Source organism: Microcaecilia unicolor, chromosome 2, assembly GCF_901765095.1.
Source record: "Microcaecilia unicolor chromosome 2, aMicUni1.1, whole genome shotgun sequence".
Lineage (NCBI taxonomy): Eukaryota > Metazoa > Chordata > Amphibia > Gymnophiona > Siphonopidae > Microcaecilia > Microcaecilia unicolor.
In genome coordinates, this window is record NC_044032.1 from 3,962,849 (window position 1) to 3,987,485 (window position 24,637).

The window sequence follows — 24,637 nt, forward strand, 5'->3', positions numbered from 1 at the left end:
ATATGGTTCCCTCTTCTTCTGGAGTTGGAATGTTTTCCAGCTCTCATTACGCAGAACGAGGGGGCACTTCTACATCCCAACCTCCAATCTCTGGCTCATACGGTCTGGATGTTGAGAGTGTGGGTTTCGTTGAGTCTTCCAGAGAGTGTCTCCCGAGTCTTGCTTGCTTCCAGAAAGATTCCACAAAGAGGTGTTATTCTTTTTCATGGAAGAGGTTTGCCGTCTGGTGTGACAGCAAGGCCCTAGATCCTGCCTCTTGTCTTATACAGACCTTGCTTGAGTTCTTTCTACACCTGTCTGAGTCTGGTCTCAAGACCAACTCTGTCAGTGTTCATCTTCGTGCAATAAGTGCTTATCATCAACGTGTAGAAGGTCAGCCTTTAGCTGTCCACTTCATGAGAGGTTTACTTCTCCCCCAATATTGAGAGAATTCCTTGTATGTGTCTAGGGGGGGTTATTTCTGTTGGGCTTAGCACCCCCAATAATTTTGAAAATTGGCTCTTATGCTTCGGTCAAAGCCCCTATCACTCCTTATCCAGTATCTTGGGGTCTCAATGTCGTTTTCATCCAGCTGCTGCAAGCTCAATTTGGGCCACTGGATTCCTGCCATCTGAAGTATTGGACCTGGAAGGTCGTTTTCCTTGGTGGCTGTTCCTTCAACTCGTAAGGTCGGTGAGCTTCAGACTCTAGTAGCTCAAGCGCCTTACCTTACTTCTCATCTTAACAGAGTAGTTCTCCGCATGCAGCCAAAGTTCTTACTGGCGCTGGTATCAGAGTACCATCTGATCCAGTCAATTGTCTTGCCAACATTCTTTCTCCCTCATCTTACAAGCCCTGGCGAAAGCAAGCTGCGCACTTTTTACATGGAGCGGACGAGCTCCCTCAGACAGTCCGCCCAGTTGTTTATTTCTTTTCATGCCAGTTGCTGTCGGAAACCGCATCATTTCTTCTTGGCTAGCAGATTGCATCTCCTTCGTTTTTGTCCAAGCTGGACTGACTCTAGAGGGCCATGTCACGGCTCACAAAATTAGAGCCATGGCTGAGTCGGTGGCTCATCTAAGATCAGTCACTATTGAAGAGATCTGCAAGGCTGCGGTGTGGTCATCAGTCCACACATTCACATTTCACTACTGCCTTCAGCAGGATGGCCGACGCGACAGTCGGTTTGGCCAGTCGGGGCTGCAGAACTTATTTGGGGTTTAGAATCCAACTCCAACCCTCCTAAGCCCATGTTTGTTCTGTTCCAGACTACACTCATTTAGATGTTTCTTCTTTTCAGGTCAATTTTTATTCTGGCCTCGCCGTTGCGAGACTAAATTGACCACTGTTTGTTGTGTAAGCCTGGAAGCTAGGGATACCCCACTTGTGAGAATATCAGCCTGCTTGTCTTCGAAGAAAGAGTAGTTACTTACCTGTAACAGGTGTTCTCCGAAGACAGCAGGCTGCATATTCTCACAAACCCTCCCACCTCCCCTTTTGGAGTTGTCGCCTTCATCTTTTGGATTTAACTGAGGGGCGTGTCCGCACAGCGAGCGGGAAGATGTGTGCGCACATGCGCAATGCGATCGCTCGCGCGACAAAACACCATAAAAGAGATTTTTAGATTTTGCTTTGAAATCCTCCGGGGCCGACGTGACATCACCCACTTGTGAAAATATGCAGCCTGCTGTCTTCGGAGAACACCTGTTACAGGTAAGTAACTACTCTTTATTTACATACGCGCCCCGTGCAGGTTCCCCCAGTATAAACGCGCAGTAACACCGCCCCCCACATCCCCACAGGAAGTGAGGTCAAGTGGAGGAGACATGCGCGGTCGGAACGGTGGGCGGCGACTGAGGGAGGCGGACTTGTTCTGGGCTAAATAGAACAGAAGTTGCTTACCTGTAGCAGACGATCTTGCAGCAAGTGACGTCACTGACCCGGACCAGTAGCAAAGCATAAAATTAAAGTTATTTACATACGCGCCCCAACACCGCCCCCCCCCCATCCTCACAGGAAGTGAGGTCAAGTCGAGACATGCGCGGTCGGAACGGTGGGCGGCGACTGAGGTGGACTTTTTCTGGGCTAAATAGAACAGAAGTTGCTTACCTGTAGCAGACGATCTTGCAGCAAGTGACGTCACTGACCCGGACCAGTAGCAAAGCATAAAATTAAAGTTATTTACATACGCGCCCCAACACCGCCCCCCCCCCATCCTCACAGGAAGTGAGGTCAAGTCGAGACATGCGCGGTCGGAACGGTGGGCGGCGACTGAGGTGGACTTTTTCTGGGCTAAATAGAACAGAAGTTGCTTACCTGTAGCAGACGATCTTGCAGCAAGTGACGTCACTGACCCGGACCAGTAGCAAAGCATAAAATTAAAGTTCTTTACATACGCGCCCCGTGCAGGTCCCCCCCCCATCCCCACAGGAAGTGAGGTCAAGTGGAGACATGCGCTGTCGGAACGGTGGGCGGCGACTGAGGGAGGCGGACTTGTTCCTGGCTGAGCTAGGCATGGGCCGGGGCGAGGGAGGAGACAGGCGAGTCCCCGGCTCTGCTCCAGGCCTGCGGAAGTGGCAGGGGGCGGGGACTCTTCTTCCTGCTCTGTTGTGGAAAGATGCCCAGAGGCCACTGCTGGAGCCCGGAGGAGGTGCGCCTCCTGCTGGCCCGGATCGGCCACTCGGGGGGCGTCCGGCTGCTCATGGCCTCCACCAGCCGGCCTAACGAAGCGCTGTGGCGGGACATCTGCGGGGAGCTGGCGGCCCGGGGTTACCCGCGCAACGTGGCCCAGTGCCGGGCCAAGTGGAAGAAGATGAAGCAGGCCTTCTACTCGGAGAGGGAGGCCCGGAGGCAGGGCCAGGGGAGGCCGCAGGGCCTGTGCTCCCCCCGCCACTACGGCCTCCTCCGCCGCCTCTGGAAGCAGGCGGGCCGGCCCGTGTTCGGCGAGCGACGGCTCCCGGGTGAGAGACGGAGGGGGCGGGGCTGCTGCCAGAGGGGAATCACGAAACCCCATTCGGTACCAGGGGCAATGGATCTACTTACTTTATTAATGCTTTGTTACTTTTTTTCTATTAGATTGTAAGCTCCACTTTCTAGCGCTATATAAATGCTAAACAGTAGCAGTAGTTATTTCTATATTGCTACAAGGCATAGGCAGCGCTGTACACCATACACAGAAGACAGTCCCTGCTCAAACAGCTTACTATACTGCTACTACTTAACATTTCTAGAGCGCTACCAGGGTTACGCAGCGCTGTACAATTTAACAAAGAGAGACAGTCCCTGCTCAAAGAGCTTATAGATAAGAGTGAGACAAATATAGGACAATCAAGCCATTGTGACATCACTGATGAGGTTGGCTCTTAGGCATTGGTGGAATGAGGCATTATGACATCACAATCTCAGCTCTGGTTAAATCACTGCTATATGTAATACTACTACTACTACTTAACATTTCTAGAGCGCTACTATGGTTACGCAGCGCTGTACAATCTAACAAAGAGAGACAGTCCCTGCTCAAAGAGCTTACAATCTAATAGACAAGAGTGAGACAAATATAGGACAATCAAGCCATTGTGACATCACTGATGAGGTTGGCTCTTAGGCATTGGTGGAATGAGGCATTATGACATCACAATCTCAGCTCTGGTTAAATCACTGCTATATGTAATACTACTACTACTACTTAACATTTCTAGAGCACTACTAGGGTTACGCAGCGCTGTACAATTTAACAAAGAGAGACAGTCCCTGCTCAAAGAGCTTACAATCTAATAGACAAGTGAACGGTCGGTCCGATAGGGGCAGTCAAATTGGGGCAGTCTGGATTCACTGAACGGTAAGGGTTAGGTGCCGAACGCAGCATTGAAGAGGTGGGCTTTAAGCAAAGACTTGAAGACGGGCAGGGAGGGGGCTTGGCGTTAGGGCTCAGGAAGGTTGTTCCAAGCATAAGACAAGTAAACAGACAGAACAAATTAAAGGTAAGGGAATAAAGAGGTGAGGATAAAAGGACAGGGCAAGAGAGTTGTATCCCACATTTCCCCACCAGTTTGCAGGCTCAGTGTGGTTTACATAGTGCCATAGATGCGATCACCAATACCGGTTATAACAAATACAAAGTGAGGTTGTGGTAAATTAAAGTTCATGTGTGACAGACACATTGGGGAATCGTAAGAAGAAGAGTTAGGTAATGTCCAGTATGAGCTTTGGTTTTGTTGTGTTGCTGGGTTAAGGCATTTAAGTAGAATGGTTATGGTATGCCTTTTTGAACAAGTTAGTTTTTAGTAATTTCCGAAATTTCAGGTGGTCATATGTTGTTTTCACGGCGCTTGGTGATGCGTTCCATACTTGCGTGCTTATATAGGAGAAGCTGGATGCATAGGTTGATTTGTATTTGAGTCCTTTGCAGCTTGGGTGATGGAGATTTAGGTATGTTTGTGTTGATCTTAATGTGTTTCTGGTTGGTAGGGTCTATGAGGTCTGTCATGTATCCTGGGGCTTCTCCGTAAATGATTTTGTGAACCAGGGTGCAGATTTTGAACGCGATGCATTCTTTGATTGGCAGCCAGTGCAGTTTTTCTCGTATGGATTTGGCACTTTTGAATTTCGTTTTTCCAAATATAAGCCTGGCTGCTGTGTTTTGAGTAGTTTGGAGTTTCTTTATGATTTGTTCTTTGCATCCCGCATAGATACCGTTACAGTCTAGATGGCTTAGTACCATAGATTGTACCAAGTTGCGAAATACTTCTCTCGGAGAAAAAAAGGTTTCACTCGTTTGAGCTTCTACATTGAGTGGACTTGCCCAAATTTCTACCTGTATATAATATGTAAACCGCTTTGAGGGGCTCTTTTACTAAGGCGCATATAACGTGCATCGAATTAGAACTACTGCCCGGCTACCGCATGCCCCAGGCAGTAATTCTAATTTTTACGCATGTCCGATACGCACGCCAGAAAATATTTTTGGTTTTCTGGCACACAGCGCTAACCAGGCGATAATCGGCAGTTTACGCACGCTGACAATTACTGCCTGGTTAACCCATGAGACCTTACCGCTAATAGTGGGTTGCAGTATGGCCACAGACCCAAAATGAACGCGCACCAATTTCTATTTTGGCGCATGTCCATTTTCAGGTAAAAAGGGAGGAAAAAGGCCTTTTTTTGTCGGCATGCTAAAAAATGGACATGCGCATCCAAAACGCACCACATTAGCACAGGCCATTTTTTTGGCGTGCCTTAGTAAAAGGATCCCTGAGTGTAGTTGTGAAAACCACAGAAAGGCGGTATATCAAGTCCCATTCCCTTTCCTTTTCCCAGTATTTTTATATTTCAGATAACCCCCCCCCCCCCCCCAAAAAAAAAAAAAAACATTTATTGAAAGTTTTATGTGTCCATGGTTTCTAGGCAGGACATTAGAAGCATTAAGAAAGAAAGGGAAAGTGCACTTTAAGCTTCTAATAAGCAACCTCTGTGCGGGGTTTAAAAACAGATCTGTGCCTTTATATTGGTTAGGCATTTGCCTCTGGCCATGTGTGTGTCTGTACATGCATGGTAAAAATCATCTTATTGCTGCAATCAGTTGGCTCTCCCAGTGTACCTGAAATAACCTTTTTTTTCCCTTTTAGTCTTGAGATTATTGTTCCTGGCTTCAGAGAGTGTTTTTGGTGAAACTTCCTGTATTTTTTTTTATTGTGTCTGGGCTATTGTTTCCCAAGTGTTTGCTTGACTATGAGTTTTGCTTGGCTTTCTGATGTTATGAGGGGAAGGGGAAGAGATTTCGATACAAGGAACGTGCTGCCTTTCATTGTCCTTTTAATTGGCTGGAGTAGTATTGTTTTAGTAGCAAAGCATGCAAGCTTGCTGGCCTCCCACTTAGTCACCTCTCCCCTCTCCAGTCGGTTCAAAACTCTGCTGCCCGTCTCATCTTCCGCCAGGGTCGCTTTACTCATACTACCCCTCTCCTCAAGACCCTTCACTGGCTCCCTATCCGTTTTCGCATCCTGTTCAAACTTCTTCTACTAACCTATAAATGTATTCACTCTGCTGCTCCCCAGTATCTCTCCACACTCGTCCTTCCCTACACCCCTTCCCGTGCACTCCGCTCCATGGATAAATCCTTCTTATCTGTTCCCTTCTCCACTACTGCCAACTCCAGACTTCGCGCCTTCTGTCTCGCTGCACCCTACGCCTGGAATAAACTTCCTGAGCCCCTACGTCTTGCCCCATCCTTGGCCACCTTTAAATCTAGACTGAAAACCCACCTCTTTAACATTGCTTTTGACTCGTAACCACTTGTAACCACTCGCCTCTACCTACCCTCCTCTCTTCCTTCCCGTTCACATTATTTGATTTGCTTACTTTATTTATTTTTTGTCTATTAGATTGTAAGCTCTTTGAGCAGGGACTGTCTTTCTTCTATGTTTGTACAGCGCTGCGTATGCCTTGTAGCGCTATAGAAATGCTAAATATAAAGGACTTCCTAAGTTTGTCACGTCAAGGGTATAAAAAGGTGATCGTCTGACAACTGGAGGGATTAAGGTATGACACCTCCTTAATCCCACCTCCCTCTCCTGAAAATGAAACTGAAAGGGGGTACCAGGCTCTCACAGCTTCAGATATTATGGGCAAAGAGGTTGGATGAACAGGAAACAGCATGACATCTCAAAGCTGAAGCCGGTCCACCCAAGGAGGTTTTCATTCTCCTTAAAACAGCCACCGCCATCTTAATACACACAAAATAATGTAATTGATAGGGCGACAAGCTCTTCCTACTGGCTTCAGGCCGTGTAATGGTCCGAGCATGCTCCTGTAGTCTTCTGTTCATCAGACCTCCTTGATTATGGCATTCTTAACAAAGCAGGAAGCAAGTCTGAGGAGTAGCCTAGTGGTTAGTGCAGTGGACTTCAAACCCAGGGACCCAGGTTCAAATCCCATTTTAACTCTTATTTTGTTAATTGTGAGCCCTCCAGGAACAGAAAAATACCGACTGTACCTAAATGTACACCTGTTCATATGTTGGACGTTCCAGTTTTTTATTTATTTTATTTTATAGCATTTATACCCTGCTCTTTCCCGCTCAGTAGCAAGTTCAGTGCAGCTTACAAGTTGTGTTACAAAGTATCACATAGATGACACAAAGTATGATACAAAGTATCAAGAGATGTTCAAGTTAAAAGAGTAGAAACAATGGGGAGAGATGTGGGGGAGAGGATTGGAGTGTAGGTAGTGCTGACGGTGAGGAATTAAGTTGGGTTGTTTGAAGAGGCAAGTTTTCAGCAGCTTTCGGAAGGGTAGGTGTTCATTGGTTGTTCTGATGTGACGGGGTATTGCGTTCCAGAGTTGGCTGCCTATAACGGAGAAGTTGGACCCATAGTAAGTTTTGTATTTGAGGCCTTTGCAGTTGGGAAGATGAAAATTGAGGTATGTTCGAGAAGATTTGGACCCGTTCCTGGCTGTTTGTAAAATGATCGTTCATGCTGGACATCTTCGGCACACGGACGTCCATCTTATGTATTTTCTGACAGGGAACCTTGACGTATTTCCTGTTGGAAAATCCATGTGAGATGACCGTCTGTTTTGGATATCTCTAGTCAGACTTGGATGTCCTCTTGAAAGTGCCCCTGGCCTGGCCTTCTCTAGAATCCAGCTATCATAAACACCAAATCTGGCCACTAGGTGCTGCTGTTGAACAATAGCAAGGTGTGAACTGCCGAGACTGAGCCCAGGAATTGAACCCGGGCTCTCTTCATGCAGTGTACACTACATGAGGCTGTTCTTGCTTTTGGGTACGTCATTGATGACAGCAGTGAGTTTTGTTGAACCTGCTGGTATGCTGCTAGAATTTCCCCTAATTGCTTTTTACAAAAACATCGAAATTCAAAGGACTCTCTGATTTCATCATTGATACACTTTTTTCTTTTTCCAGATGCCAAGGACAGAGAGGTTCAAACTGGGAGGCATATGAACTATTATCTATCCTCCCCAGAGGCAGAGATACAGTTTCAGAAATCGCTTTTTCTAGGAAGCGAGGAGAACCAGTCATCTGCCAATGAAGATCAAGGTGAGTCAGAAGTCCAGGAGGCAGCGCAGGTAATGCGCTGGAAGAAATTTTGCTTGCTAGGAAGTGGTGGTCTCAGTCCGGTAAGATTGTTTGCCATTACCAGGAGTGAGACCCCACTCTCCCCCCCCCCCCCCCCCCCCCCTCTTGGTGAGAGGTGTCAGTTGAATTGTGAGGTCATGATAGCAATGCGGGACTTCACAGTTTAAGGTATATGAAAGTGAAAAATACGTACCTGTGGTCCTGTGAATTTTGATCTTTCATGAACAGGACAGCTGTAAGCAGAAGAAGTTGGAAACAGGTTAGTATTCCAAAGAAGTTTAATTCCGACCAGAAGTTGAAAATAACAACTGAATGGGCCAATACTGTCCATATGAGGCTGGGTTTGGGGCAGACAGAGGGCAAATTTATCTGGATAGCGAGTCTGAACTAAATGGATAATACCAGCCTGGTGACCGCACACTGAATAAACATTAAGCAACAGCGCTGGCATTGAATGCGGTCAGCACACTGGTTAAAATCCTCTCCAGCGTTATCTGGATACGTTGCAGTTTCTCATGGGCTGCAGCTTGCTGAATCAGCGAGATATGCGTATATCTGTGCACCAGGGTTTTCCCCCTTTGAATTCTGTGGAGTAAGGAAAATAAATGTTCATGAAAAATACACTGATAAAGCAGTCATTCTGTTTTTTTGCCCCGTGTGCCGATTTTCATAGCTCAAGGCTGCCTGATAATATTTCCTGCCTTATTTTGTTGGTGATGGGTATCACTTATATGATTGCATGTCGGAAGAGGGTAACAAGGCTGATAATGCAGTTTTTTGGTTCTGTTAAAACTTTAGTGGCCCCCGTTATGGGGCTCATTTTCAAAAAAGAAAAACGTCCTAAAAGTGACGCTTATCTCGCAAAAATGTCCAAATCAGTATTTTCGAAAACCTCTTTTTACACGATTTTCTCTGAAGTCCATCAGAAGGACATCTAAATCTCAAGGGGGCGGTCCTAAGACTTAGAGGTTTTTCAGCCGTAATGGAACAAAATTAAAATGTCCAGGACTAAAACTTGGAAGTTTTGAGCTAGATCTGTTTTGATTACGAACAAGGCACAAAAAGGTGCCCCAAATGACCAGTTGACCACTGGAGGGAATCAGGGATGATCTCCCCTTACTCCCCCGTGGTCACTGACCTCCCCTTACTCCCCCAGTGGTCACTAAACCCCTCCCACCCTGAAAAATTGTGATGAAGAACGTTACTTGCCAGCCTCTATTCCAGCGTCAGATGTCATTCTGGGGTCCATTACAGCAGCATGCAGGTCCCTGGAGTAGTTTAGGAGTAGGTGCAGTGCACTTCAGACAGGTGGACCCAGGCTCCTACCTACCCCTATCTGTTACACTTGTGGAGGAAAGTGTGAGCCCTCCAAAACTCACCAGAAACCCACTGTACCCACATATAGGTGCCCCCCTTCACCTGTAAGGGCTATTATAGTGGTGTACAGTTGGAGGAAATGGGGTTTGGGGGGGCTCAGCAGACAAGGTAAGGGAGCAGTGGTCAAATGTGTACCTAGGAGCAGTTTATGAAGTCCACTGCAGTGCCCCCTAGGGTGCCCTATTGCTGTCCTGGGATGTCGGGGGGGGGGGGGGGGGACACCAGTCTCCGAAAAATGCTGGCTCCTCCTACATCCCGGTGGCTTGATTTTGTGCGTTTTGCACTTGGACTTTTTTTAAAATGCCCCCCCCCCCCGCCCCCCCTCCCCCCCCCCCGCAAAAAAAAAAAAAAGCCAAATCACAAAACATCCATAGTATTTGGGGGGGAAAAAAATGATAGACGTCTTTCTTTTTTGAAAATGACCATCTTCCCTGTTCGGAATTTGAACATTTTGTGTAAAACGTCCAAATTCAGATTTAGAAGTTCTGTCGAAAAAGCCCCTCCACGTCACTTTAACGTGGGAGAGGTCCTGCAGAGTTGGTATCAGGTTAACAAAGGACACCATAGGTACTTTTAATGGTTTGTGGTTTTAGGCAGAGGTGTGGCAGCTATTCTGGGAAACCCATGGACATTTACTTTGGTGTGGAGATGAGTAGCCTAGCGGTTAGTGCAGTGGCCTGAGAACCAGGGTAACCACATTCAATTCCTTGTGACTTTGGACACTCCGCTGCCCCAGGTACAAAATAAGTAAAATGCTTTGATTGTAACCACAGAAAGGCAATATATCAAATCACGTCCCCTTTCCTTTCCTGCTCAGTAAGGTTGTTTTTCGTGCCTTCTAGGTCCTTCCTCCGCAGCTTTTAATGCAATTACAAATGTACAAACACTGAGGCATCTACTTGAATTTTTTTTTTTGTTTGTTTACATTTGTACCCCGCACTTTCCCACTCATGGCAGGCTCTATGCAGCGGCCAATGGAGGGTTAAGTGACTTGCCCAGAGTCACAAGGAGCTGCCTGTGCTGGGAATTGAACTCAGTTCCTCAGGACTAAAGTCCACCACCCTAACCACTAGGCCACTCCTCCACTGTTGCTACTATTTGAGATTCTACATGGAATGTTGCTATTCCACAAGAAGTCGGCCCTTGCAGATCACCAATGTGGCCGCGCAGGCTTCTGCTTCTGTGAGTCTGACGTCCTGCACATACGTGCAGGACGTCAGACTGCACAGCCTTCTACATGGAATGTTGCTAGTGGAATAGCAACATTCCATGTAGAATCTCCAATAGTAGCAACATTCCATGTAGAATCTCCAATAGTATCTATTTTATTTTTGTTACATTTGTACCCTGCGCTTTCCCACTCATGGCAGGCTCAATGCGGCTTACATGGGGCAATGGAGGGTTAAGTGACTTGCCCTGAGTCACAAGGAGCTGCCTGTGCCGGGAATCGAACTCGGTTCCTCAGTCCACCACCCTAACCACTAGGCCACTCACAGCATTCCTGGCGTTTTGTGTTTGATCCCAGATCAGCAGGAACAGATGAACAAAAAGAAAAATATACACCACCGTAGAGGGAATAGAAGACGATAACAAAAATATTATTAAATAACTGGAGCATATATTAAAAACCCAACAAGCCCTTGCTTTGCTGTAAGACTGCACCAGGGGGATTGAATTATGTTTGTCTCACCAGTATTGATGAAACTACATTGACTTCCATATAATTTAGAATCAAATTTTAAGATACTTGTTAGTTTTTAAATTTTGAGAAGTTGTCTTTGCACATTTACAGTTGTATCAACCATCTAGAGCACAGAGATCAGCTACGATCACCTTATTAGATGTTTCTTTTTGTGTTGTAAGCAGGGGCGCATAGCCAGGCCTCGACGGGAGGGGGGCCAGAGCCTGTCTCCCTGCTGCCGCTCTCCTGCCTCTGCCCCCCCCCACCCCTGCCAGCTTAAGCGTTTGTCCCGCGCTGGTCGATTGCTGGCGCCCTATCCTGCTTTCAGCCCCGTTAATGCTCGTTTTAATGAAACTGAGCATGCTCAGTTTCATTAAAATGAGCGTGCATGACGCTGAAAAACAGGACAGGGCACCAGCAATGTAAGACAAGCGTAGGACAGACGCCTTAGCTGGCGGGGGTTGGGGGCCCCGGAGCCAGTTTGAGGGGCCCATGCCCCCATGGTCCCCCATAGCTACTCCACTGGCTGTAAGATTAGAAGAATATAGAGCCTCCATCTTTTTACATCATAGATCCAAGTCTCTGGAAATCTTTACCTCTAACTCTGTGAGCAGTACAAAATTTGGAGATTTTAAAGGAAGAACTGACATTTCTTTTTCAGCAGGCTTGTAATACTTAACTATATCGAAGAGGTCTTCTCTGCTGTTCTTTTGATAAGACAGTTCTCAAGGGGCAGTAATGTTTTTATAACTAATTGTATTGTCCTATTATGTGTTAATATTTTATTAGGCAAGTTTTACTTGTGCCCTGCCAAGGATTATAGATTGTGTGGGATATAAATTGCTTAAATAAATAAGTATAAAAACCAGTCCTTAGAGGATCTTAAATATTCATTTGACAGCACCAAGAGAAGCTCTTCTGACTCAGTTAAGGCAAATCATTCACGTAATGAAAACAAATCAAACTGAAACAGGTTCCACCACCCACAAACCATTCAAGTTATTGGTGGTGGAGCTGTTTTCGGTTTGATTTGTTTCCTGAATGATCTGTCTGTTGTCTAGAGAGCTTGAGTTTGTTTCCTTCTTTTCTTTTTTGGTAGTTTTACCATGGCGTCTTGCGGGAAGTTTGCCTCTTTGTGGGTTTTCTGCACACTAAAACAGAACTGCTGGGCCAATGCAGCTGCCAGCGGTAGGTCTGGCTGAAGCGGCCCCGTTTCCGGCGCTCCGTGAAATTTTCTTTCCCCTCCCTCCCCTCCCCCCCCCTACCATGCAGTGCAAACCTAGCAGTAATTGGGCATTGCTGTGCTCTGCCCGGTTATAGCAGGGTTACCGCAGGAGCCCTTACCACTGCCACAATGTGCTCCCCACTGCATGGCCACACGGTAAGAGTTCTCTTACCACGTGGCCATTTGGGGAGGGGGGGGGCACTTTACCGGCTGTGGTAAAAAGGGCCCTGGCACACAGAATAAACGGCCCCTGCCACTACTGCAGGGCCCTTTTTCCTGTAGCTTAGTAAAACCTTTGTGTTTGGCTTTGGAAAAGAAAAATCGAGTCCTAGAAAGAACATGAAATGGATTCCTATATTATTAAGATGTGGTCACGTTGCTGACATTGTAATGCACGAATTTAAACTTTCCCTTTCAGTTCTCTCTCCAGTACAAAGGACTGATGATCCCCTAGAGAGGAGGAGGTCACCCAGCCGGCCAGGTGAGACCCTCTCTTTTTACTCCTTTATCTTCACCTCTGCTGTTCTCTTTTGAATAGTTACAAAAGCAATTCCCTCAAAGGCCTGCACAGAAACCTACTGCGACCAGAAACACAAATTACTGAGGTTTATGCACACGTTAGTGGGCACATGATACCGAAAGGAGTTCAGTGCAGAAGTTAGTTCATGCAGTGCACACAGGCGCTCAGCATATTAACAGGAACGGTAACAAGGTCGTTAGTTATTTCACTGCAATTCACAAGAGTACGCAGGTTTTGCAAGAAATGTGCCATAAAGTCTGACGAGGCATAGGATTTAATAGCCATCTTTTTTCTGCGAGCATAACAAATGCCACCTTGACTGAATCTCTTCATAAAGGTGGTTATTAAATAAATGCTTCAAATTTAAAGACATAATGGAGACTAACAGAAAAAAAATTATATCTGTACCTGAACTGGAATGTGTAGTGCATAAATATTTGCCTTGCAAAAATTTTTATATGCAATAAATTTTGGTGAGGCTGATATTTTGTTTGCAGAACATTCCAGCACATGAGCAGGTGTGTGCTGGCATTTTAATTCTGATCAGACATGCACACAGTTCTGCCATTGGTGCAGAACCTTAAGAATTAGCCATACTGGGTCAAACCAATGGTCCATCTAGCCCAGTATCCTGTTTCCAACAGTGGCCAATCCAGGTCACAATGATCTGGCAGAAACCCAAATAATGGCAAGATTCATGCTACCAATCCCACGTCTATCTCAATAGCAGACTATGGACTTTTCCTCCAGGAACTTGACTAAACCTTTTTTTAAACCCAGATATGCTAACTACCGTTACCACATCCAGAGCTTAACTATTCATGCACGTGTATCCAGAAGGCTTTCCACAATTAGCGCACAAATTCTCTGTGCTTTGAACATGCATGGCCCTTTGCTTACTGCATCGCCTTTGTGTGATAACTACGTGCTCAGCTATTGGCTCATGGCTTTACCGTGTGGCTTTCTACATTGATCTGTCAGTGACTGCATCCTGCAGTGGAACTCACTCAGATCTGAGATGTGAGTCCAGTTATATGCATTTTACGAACCTTCTGAAAACAAAACTTTCTGCAATTTGAATAGCCCGATTTGAAGACAGAAATCATTAACAGGATCTGTATTTTAAATATTAATGTATATAATTTGATTATATTTTGGAATTTTACTTATAATTTATATTACTATATTTATTTTTTTATTTTTATTTATTGCATTTGTATCCCACACTTTCCCACCTCTTTGCAGGCTCAATGCGGCTTACAATTGTTGATTTACACCCTATATTGTGTAAACAAAGAAACTGACACCTGTTATAAAAAGAATAATCAAAAATATTTTTATTTTTTCAACTGTTCTCCGTCGAACAGAGGCAGGAGGGTAACGCCCACCTGGAAGCAAAGTCTATTTTTATCAATAATACAGAGATATATATTTGCTTAGCAGTAATACAGAAATATATGCTTGCTCAGCTTTGCTATTGCTTTGCTTTGCTTAAGATACTGATTTTCTCTTCAGTTTAAATACACTTACAAACACACTGCACCCAATATGTGCACGTCATCCCTTTAAAGCTTGTTCTCACATTTCTTATCTACAAATGTCTGCAATCAACATTCCATTCTGTTCCCAGCACAAACTTTCTCCCCTCCCCCTTACACTGTCTCTACTTTACACCAGGCTGCCCAGCTCAAGGCTATTTACATGACAACCATATTATTTTCACAGGTTTGTGACTCATACCTCTTTCTTTGCCTTGCACTTCACTGACCATAGGAACTTCACACTGCTCAACAGTTTCTCATTATATTTCTGTAGCATGTTCATTATTATTAACACAATACATCATGGATAGTGGAAGTAAAAAGAGAATAGATATTTGGTTTTACAGAAGGATTTTGGGTTGCATGGTAATAGAATACATAATAGTAATATAGCAGAATACATTATTAAACATTTCTGGATATATGTGGGGAGTTTCACATATGTTGATCTCTGTGGTATATCTTGTCAAATAGATGGGTCTTCAGTTGTTTTCGGAAGTTGGTCAGTTCATAGATCGCTTTTAGGTTGCGTGGCAACGCATTGCAGAATTGCGTGCTCATATAGGAAAAGGTTGATGCGTGCATTAGTTTGTATTTTAGACCTTTACAGTTGGGGAAATGAAGATTAAGGAATGTGCGAGATGATTTTTTAGCATTCCTGGGTGGTAGGTCTATCAGGTCTGACATGTAGGCTGGGGCATCACCATGGATGATTTTATGAACTAGGGTACATACTTTAAAGAACGTGATGCGTTCTTTGAGTGGGAGCCAGTGTAGCTTCTCTCGTAGGGGTTTTGCACGTTCGTATTTTGGTTTTCCGAATATGAGTCTGGCTGCCGTGTTCTGGGCTGTTTGGAGTTTTTTTGATTTTTTTCTCTTTGATAGGTATGACTTTTAATGTTTGACTTACGTAATCCATTTTGAAATGGTTTTGGTAAGCAGGGCCGTGGAGTCAGTACACCAAACCATTGACAACTCTTTTTCTGCTGTCTGATCCCAACTCCTACTATGTACAGTAAATCTAAGAGAAATGTGATTAATTACAGAAACTTAGGACTAGTATACCACAAAATATATTTATTTGAACAAGAACCCTGAGCAAAGAAAATGCTGTCAAGTGAAAATATGCAATACACTGAAGCTGGAGTATTTTTACCAACTCCACCCAAAATTGGTTCCAATTCCAGAGCTCTGTTGGGGAGGCAGAAAACCTATAAATCGGTTGTTCAAAGGTGGCAAAACAACATGGCAGAAGGTACTGAGGGTTATACAACAAAACAATTGAGCAGAAAAACTGGTGATTTGCTGTGTATCTCTGAGAGGAAGGGAATACATTTTCTTCCCAATCCTTAAGTACTTTCACATGGTGACCTATTGTATAATGTCTATACTAAATCTTAGTAAGCAGGGGCGTAGCTAGGTGGGGGCATGGGCCCCCACAAATTTAGCCCTGGCCCCCTCTACTTTGAACCCCCCTGCTGCTGCCGACCCTCCCCCGGTGCCAGGTACCTTCAAAGTCTTCTTCAGCGCCGGTCTCCGGCGCGTTTGCTGATATGTTTCTGAGAGTCCTGATGTCTTGCATGTACGGCCTGTGCAGGACGTCAGGACTCACAGAAACAGATCAGCGAACGTGCTGGAGACCGGCGCTGAAGAAGACTTGCTAGCAAAGGTACCTGGCAGCGGCGGTGAGGAGGGGGTCGAAAGTGGAGCGGGGGTCAGCGGCAGGGGGAGGCGGGCTAAAATGTAACCCCCCACCTCAGGCTCTGGACCCCCCTCCTGCCGAAGTCTGGCTAGGCCCCTGTTAGTAAGACAACACTACTGTATAATTTATGGTAGGAAGGAAATAGAAAGATACATACTGGCCACACATTACCCAGGATAAAAAGATGGTGCCTTATGCACCTCTGCCTTATGCACTAGGGCTAATGATGGTGATAGCGATAGTGCAAAACCCTCAGGAGAAGAAAACATCCCTGATGCAGCCATAGGCCACGTTGAACTTGTTCGTGGATCCATTGCTGCAGGAGATAAACCCACAGAAACTAATGCAAAAGTTCAGAGGACTACAAACTATTAGATGGAGTCTTGAAGCTAAAAGGAGATCTTGTACTGCTGCTATTACGCTATGATCCCTGTACTTGATTACGCAGAGCTTGCCAGAAAATATAGGAAATATAACGAAGGAAAAAATGCATATCTTAAGATCTGTGATTGGACAAATTAAAGACACGGTACCTGAGTGAGGACATTTTGAAATGACTGAGTGATGCCACTGAAAGAGAGAGAGGGGGGAGGGGGTTCAACAAGACGTATAAAAGGAGAGATACACAGCAGCCATAGCATTTGGAGGCAGCAACAGGGAAAGTATCTGTGATTGAGGTGGAGATGGACAGAGGAGCTCCAGAATAGCAAGATAGGAACAGAGAGCATCCACCTGCAAGTACTGGAATGGAACCAACTTGTCGCTGGCCTACAATCAGCTCGAAACCTTGGGGTCATCTTTGACTCTTCTCTCTCCTTCTCTGCTCATATCCAGCAGATTGCCAAGACCTGTCGTTTCTTTCTTTACAACATCCGTAAAATCCGCCCCTTCCTTTCCGAGCACTCTACCAAAACCCTCATCCACACCCTTGTCACCTCTCGTTTAGACTACTGCAATCTGCTTCTTGCTGGCCTCCCACTTAGTCACCTCTCCCCTCTCCAGTCTGTTCAAAACTCTGCTGCCCGTCTCGTCTTCCGCCAGGGTCGCTTTACTCATACTACCCCTCTCCTCAAGACCCTTCACTGGCTCCCTATCCGTTTTCGCATCCTGTTCAAACTTCTTCTACTAACCTATAAATGTACTCACTCTGCTGCTCCCCAGTATCTCTCCACACTCGTCCTTCCCGTGCACTCCGCTCCATGGATAAATCCTTCTTATCTGTTCCCTTCTCCACTACTGCCAACTCCAGACTTCGCGCCTTCTGTCTCGCTGCACCCTATGCCTGGAATAAACTTCCTGAGCCCCTACGTCTTGCCCCATCCTTGGCCACCTTTAAATCTAGACTGAAAGCCCACCTCTTTAACATTGCTTTTGACTCGTAACCACTTGTAACCACTCGCCTCTACCTACCCTCCTCTCTTCCTTCCCGTTCACATTAATTGATTTGATTTGCTTACTTTATTTATTTTTTGTCTATTAGATTGTAAGCTCTTTGAGCAGGGACTGTCTTTCTTCTATGTTTGTGCAGCGCTGCGTATGCCTTGTAGCGCTATAGAAATGCTAAATAGTAGTAGTAGTAGAGGTGAGCCCTTGGGCCGCAGCTGGGCAACCATATCCTTCCTACGTGGAGGCCAGGAGGTTCCCAGTTGACAGCAGGCGAGTACTTCTTCAACAGGTGGCCCTGAAAAGGGCCTTGGAGGCAGGCCTGGCAGAACCCGGGCCTGGGATGGCTCTGAAATGAGCCCTTGAGGGCCAACGGAGGGGAATCTGAATTTGGAGGCAAGGCAGGTTGGGGGCAAAGCAAGGGAACAACAAAACTACAGAAAGTGGGAGGACGACCAAGGATCCAAAAAACTAAGAAGATGTATAATAAAAGCGAAGTCAGGAGTCTTAATCGTAGATAACACTTGAACAGATGATTAAAAATCTTCTTATAAGATGGTATTTAAGATAGTCCCACGAGACGAACACTCGCTCCTTATAAGAAGATTTTTAATCATCATCTGTTCAAGTGTTATCTACGATTAAGACTCCTGACTTCGCTTTTATTATACATCTTCTTAGTCTTTGGGATCCTTGGTCGTCCTCCCACTTTTCTGTAGTTTTGTTGTTCTCCGTGGGGAGTCTTGAGTTCTCCGCCTTGCAGCGGATTTTCTCTTATACAAAGCAAGGGAAGGCAAGGTTGAAAGCAAGGTCAGACTGAAGGCACCTGTTGCAAAGGCAGTGCTGGAGAGTCCAGCGCTGCTCTAAATAGGCCCTGGACGATGACGTCATTGCCGGGCGCCCTGGCGGGTTTTGCGCCACTTGCCCTTTGAATCTCGGGCTACAGCAGGCACCTAAGGAGGAAGGAATCTTGCAGCAGCCGAATGGCAGGGGAAGCAGTGCAGCTAGCTTGCCAACCTGGAGGAGGCACCGAGGCCCCGGAGGGGGCTGCGGAGTCTACCCTGGCGTCACCCTGGGAGCGAAAGGCGAGTCAGAACCGGTCACGACAGGAGCAGGAATCATGGTGGTGGTTGTGACACAACAGAAAATGCAAAGCAGGAGAAAATGCTTATTAAAGAAGTTAATCAACAGAAAAGGAAAAGCAAGCACCGTACGTGGATCAAGCCCGGACACGTGAGTGGTTATGAAGAGGAGAACTGTAATCCACTGTGTCTCATCCTTAGGTTTCAGACAAGATAGTTCACAGCGAGCGTTGAAAAAAACTGGTACAACCAGTATTTGTAGAATGTGAAAATGGTTACTCATCTCATAGCTGGCTGCAAAGTGCCTGATGGCAGAAACTTTTTGTATAGAGAGGCACAACAAGTTGGCACGTCTTATTCATTGGAAACTCACTGTAACAGAAAAGTGGAAATTGTGGAAAATAAAGCAGATATGATCATCTGGGACATCCCCATCCTGACATAAAATGCTGGATGCGAGAAAACCGGACATAGTGGTAAAAGAGAAGAACACCAGAATGGCATTAATCAAAGAGGTGTCAGGCCTGAGCGATTATGACTCATGTGGAGAGAGAGAAAAGATCCTCAAGTACCAAGAAATACAGTCTGAGACTAAGAAATATTTCCTATCATTTTAGGTGCCACAGGCTTGGTTAAAAAAAAGAATTTCCGAGCACATTTGGACTTTGGCACAGTGCAAGTTTTAAGGCGAGCATTAGCAGAGATCATGGCTTGGGAGTGAGGTTCATTCTTGCCATAGTATGTACATAGTAACATAGTAGATGACGGCAGAAAAAGACCTGCATGGTCCATCCAGTCTGCCCTACAAGATAAACTCATATGTGCTACTTTTTGTGTATACCTTACCTTGATTTGTACCTGTCCTTTTCAGGGCACAGACCGTGTAAGTCTGCCCAGCACTATCCCCGCCTCCCAACCACCAGCCCTGCCTCCCACCACCGGCTCTGGCACAGACTGTATAAGTCTGCCCAGCACTATCCCCGCCTCCCAACCACCATCCCCGCCTCCCACCACCGGCTCTAGCACAGACCGTATAAGTCTGCCCAGCACCATCCTCGCCTCCCGCCACCGTCTCTGCCACCCAATATCAGCTAAGCTCCTTAGGATCCATTTCTTCTGAACAGGATTCCTTTATGTTTATCCCAAGCATGTTTGAATTCCGTTACCATCTCCACCACCTCCCGCAGGAGGGCATTCCAAGCATCCACCACCCTCTCCGTGAAAAAATACTTCCTGACATTTTTCTTGAGTCTGTCCCCCTTCAATCTCATTTCATGTCCTCTCGTTCTATCTCCTTCACATTTCCGGAAAAGGTTCGTTTGCGGATTAATACCTTTCAAATATTTGAACGTCTGTATCATACCACCCCTGTTTCTCGTACAAAACTAACCCATTTGGAGAAATTGCTCCAGAGCAGTGATACTTGCCCTCTTATCAGGTCCTCAAATTTTACCACTAAGCCTTAAGTGGTTCACCTTAATTCTCCTGGTCTGTTCAGAGCAGTATTCCAGAGAGTGGTATTTGTTGATGATGTTTAATGTGAGCAAGTACAAGGTGATGCATGTGGGAAAGAGGAGCCCAAACTGTAGCTACGTGATGGAGGGTTCCGCATTAGGAGTTGGCTGACCAGGAAAAGGATGTAGGCGTCATCGTTGATGATTTGAAACCCTCTGCTCAGTGTGCTGCTGCGGCTAAGAAAGCAAATAGAATGTTAGGTATTATTAGGAAAGGAATGGAAAACAAAAATGAAGATGTTATTATGCCTTTGTATCGCTCCATGGTGCGACCTCACCTTGAATACTGTGTGCAATTCTGGTCACCGCATCTCAAAAAAGATATAGTGGAATTAGAAAAGGTACAGAAAATGATAAAGGGGATGAGACAACTTCCCTATGAGGAAAGGCTGAAACAGCTAGGGCTCTTCAGCTCGGAGAAAAGACGACTGAGGGGAGATATGATAGAGGTATATAAAATACTGAGTGGAGTGGAACGGACTAGGGGGCACGCTATGAAGCTACAAAGTAGTAAATTTAAAAGGAATCGGAGAAAATATTTCTTCACTCAACGTTTAATTAAACTCTGGAATTCGTTGCTAGAGAATGTGGTAAAAGCAGTTAGCTTAGCGGGGTTTAAAAAAGGTTTGGATAGCTTCCTAAAAGAAAAGTCCATACAGCATTATTAAGATGGACTTGGGGAAAATCCACTACTTATTATTAGGATAAGCAGCATAAAATGTATTGTACTGTTTTGGGATCTTGCCAGGTACTTGTGACCTGGATTGGCCACTATGGGAAACAGGAAACTGGGCTTAATGGACCCTAGGTCTGTCCTAGTATGGCAACACTTTTGTACTTATTTAATAGGCAACAAAGCAGCAGATTGATAATAATAAAACCCAAAGCTGTTCCACATATAAAAGTCCACATTAAAAAATATATATATTTATTTGTTACATTTGTACCCCACATTTTACCACCTATTTGCAGGCTTAATGTGGCTTACATAGCGCCGTGCGGCGAAAGCCTCCTCCGGTCAATAAACAAATATAGAGCAATGTATTACAAATGAAATAGATATGTACAGACACAATAGGAAACATAGAGAGGGAAGTTATATAAAGTTCACTAAGTTGGGTTTACTTGAGTCGCTGGATTCAGGTGATTAAGTTGAATAAGTCTTCAGTGATTTCCGGAAGTTGAGGTGGACATACGTAGTTTTCACGGCCTTTGGGAGTGCATTCCAGAGTTGTGTACTTGTATATGAGAAGCTGGATCCATGAACTGATTTATAATTAATAGCCTGACACGGCCATGTTTTGCCCTCTCAAGGACTGCATCAGGGGTTGTTAAAAGACCAAGAGGTGTAGTCCTAGTGTATCACCTGCGGGAGGTGGTGGAGTGGGTAACGGAATTCAAACATGCGTGGGATAAAAATAAAGGAATCCTGTTCAGAAGAAATGGATCCTCAGGAGCTTAGCTGAGATTGGGTGGCAGAGCCGGTGGTGGGAGGCGGGGATAGTGCTGGGCAGACTTATACGGTCTGTGCCAGAGCCGGTGGTGGGAGGCGGGGCTGGTGGTTGGAAGGCGGGGACAGTGCTGGGCAGACTTATACAGTCTGTGCCCTGAAAAGGACAGGTACAAATCAAGGTAAGGTATACACAAAAAGTAGCACATATGAGTTTATCTTGTTGGGCAGACTGGATGGACCATGCAGGTCTTTTTCTGCCGTCATCTACTATGTTACTATGTTACTATCACCTTATGATCAAAGGCTTCTCTCCATACAGCTGCAGTATGTGCTGGTTAGGGCAAAACATGGCCGTGTCGGGCTTTTAATTATTTATGCTGCTTTGTCACCTGCCATGTTTGTAAAGCAAACAGAATGAATATTGATGCCTAATGAGTGTACTATTGAAGCACTAATAAATCGCAGAGAAGGGGCAGCACAGTCTCAGTGATGACAAAATCTTTGCAAGGCCTAGCATGGATTTTAATTCCTATGTTTAATTTCTTACCTCCAGCTGCTCATTAAAGGTGCCGGAGGGTCAGGCAGCTGTCTTCTTCTTTACATAAAAGTCACCAGTGTGCTTCAGTGTAAATGTTCAGAGAGAGCAGAGGACTGTTACAGGCAGTGTGACTTGAGTGAAAGTAGTTGTGTACAACCGGGTAAGGTTTATTGTTAAAGAAGTTTAAAGAATTTTTCTAATTGAGTTGAGCAGCACTGTTTCATGTATTGTGTTGGCGGATAATGTGCATGTGGTGACCTGCTATGAACACATTTTTTGGAGCTGGCAGGACATAAAAGAAAATAACAGCAGGCTTTGCCTTTCAATATTGTGATTATAAGCCCGTCAAAATGACTTTTTCTGGTCTTAGGTTCTTTGATGATACCTTGTCACCAGGAGTCTGTGCCAAGCTAAACACTGTTCTTGGTTAGGGTTACCATATTTTGTCCCCCAAAAAGGAGGACACATTTCCCGCTCCACCCCCTGTCACATTTTCCCCTCCCCCTGTCACACACCCTGTCACCCCCCCCCCCCCCCCCCACCTTTACCTTACTACTGCCCTGGTGGTCTAGTGACCTCTTCGGGGCAGGAAAGAGCCCCCCTCTTTCCTGCCCCGAAGGCGGAAGAGGTCACTAGACCACCAGGGCAGTAGTAAGTAAGGGAGGGGAGGCTAGCAATCTGCCCGTTTGTCCAGAAATCCGGACAATTGGGCAGATTGGCAAAACCTGTCCGGGTAAATCCGGACATATGGTAACCCTATTCTTGGGTAGCATTAGTCAAATTCTATTTTAAGGGCTGAAAATCTTTTGTAAAGCTCATAGCATGACATGAGGGAACTGAAGACCAGCATTGAACCATTGTGATGAAACTGATTTTTTTGATGCTGAGCCTAATTTTGAACTGTCCTGACCAGATGTAATAGTTGAGAATGTCTATAAAAAAAAGCTTAATTAGTAAAAACCCCACACACCGACTTCTGGATGGAAACATCGCTAGCTGTCATATTTACCACAGATGTTTAGGCCCAGACAATCAAAGGGCTCCTAAGACCTTGAGATTTAATGTTGGTATAAGATTCCTTTGCCTTTCATAAGCCTGAGTTATAGATGGTAGAGGTCAATCTCTCCTTAGCGCTCGGGAAGTGAGCATCACTCAGGCTTGTGACCACACTTTGAAACGATAGCGCCATTTACTAAAAGATGCGCCCATACCAGACCTTCAGGGGAGGACATCTTATCCCCACAAACTTCAGACCAGCTGGTGGAAGCTGGAAGCAAAAATAAAAGGAACCACAAATATTACAAAAGGTGTTCATGCCAATTCTGAGCTTTTCATGTTCGGTGTGCATTTTGTCCCTAACTGATGAATTTTTGCTTTCAAAGAGGTACAAATGAAAGAGGAGAATGGAGAAGAATCGGATCTCAGTCTCTCGGATTTCACTCCAGCAGGGGAGATAACCTCAGGGGGAGAGCAGGAAATGTCAGATCTGTCTGACCCAGGTACGTTATGAAGGAAGTTAAGAACTAACACCTTTCCTCCACGTGTTTGGACTGCCTTACAACCGCCTAAGTGCATAAGTATTGCCACACTGGGACAGACCAAAGGTCCATCCATCCCAGCATCCTGTTTCCAACAGTGGCCAATCCAGGTCACAAATACCTGGCAAAATCCTGAAAAAGTTCAATACATTTTATGCTGCTTATCCCAGAAATAAGCAGTGGATTTTCCCCGAGTCAATTTAACAATGGTCTATGGACTTTTCCTTTAGGAGGCCATCCAGACCTTTTTTAAACCCTGCTAAGCTAACTGCTTTTACTACATTCTCTGGCAACGAATTCCAGAGTTTAATTACACGTGGAGTGAAGAAAACTAATCGAGGCATGCTTACACCAAGATGCTGGGAGGCAGGTATCCCCAGGGCTGTTTCTCGATTTTGCACTTCCTGCCCATGACTCCATTTAAACTTGCATGGAACAGTAAGCAGCATGCTCTGCAGTGCCTGTCATTGCGCCTGCCTCCTTTGAGCAAGAAGTGCAAACAAAGGCGAGTTGCAGAGACGAGCACTGTGGAGCCAGTGGGAAGGTGAGAATCTAGGAAAGAGAGCCCTAGAGACAGGCTTGATTGGATGCAGGTTTCGCCATCTTCTTGGTATAAGCATTCATGGTGGTGCCAGGTTCTTAGCCACGTATCCTTAATGGCTGTACTCATTCCGTGGAAGAGATCTGTTTGAATTTTACATTCCTTGTGCTTTTCAAAGTTGTTTTTTGAACAGAGGAAAAAAAAGACATCCGTTTCCATTGAATCAATCGTACACCCAAGTAGGGGATGTCTGTGTCATCTGACGGCACTGGGATGGAACAGCTGGCCAAGACCTTAGAACTAAATGTGAAGTTCTGAGCATGCACAGCGATCTCAGCTCCTTGGTTTTGTGTTTTTCCTCCGCCAAACGGATGTGAACACAGAGCTGTCTGGTATTGAAGAGATTTTTAGCCTCTGTGCCTGTTTTTTCATTGTTTTCCAAAAACAAAAAAGTGGGGTTTTTTT

General features: G+C 45.4%; 1 protein-coding gene across 1 annotated transcript in view; it reads left to right on the forward strand.

The window, feature by feature from the left end:
• The first annotated feature begins 2,407 nt into the window (after positions 1 to 2,407).
• LOC115461768 overlaps positions 2,408 to 24,637 on the forward strand; it is a 50,604-nt gene continuing 28,374 nt past the window's right edge. The window contains exons 1-3 of the mRNA XM_030191813.1: positions 2,408 to 2,939; positions 7,904 to 8,038; positions 23,476 to 23,592. Of these exons, the coding sequence (XP_030047673.1) occupies positions 2,597 to 2,939; positions 7,904 to 8,038; positions 23,476 to 23,592 (595 nt within the window). The 5' untranslated portion in view covers positions 2,408 to 2,596. The remainder of the gene's footprint in view (positions 2,940 to 7,903; positions 8,039 to 23,475; positions 23,593 to 24,637) is intronic.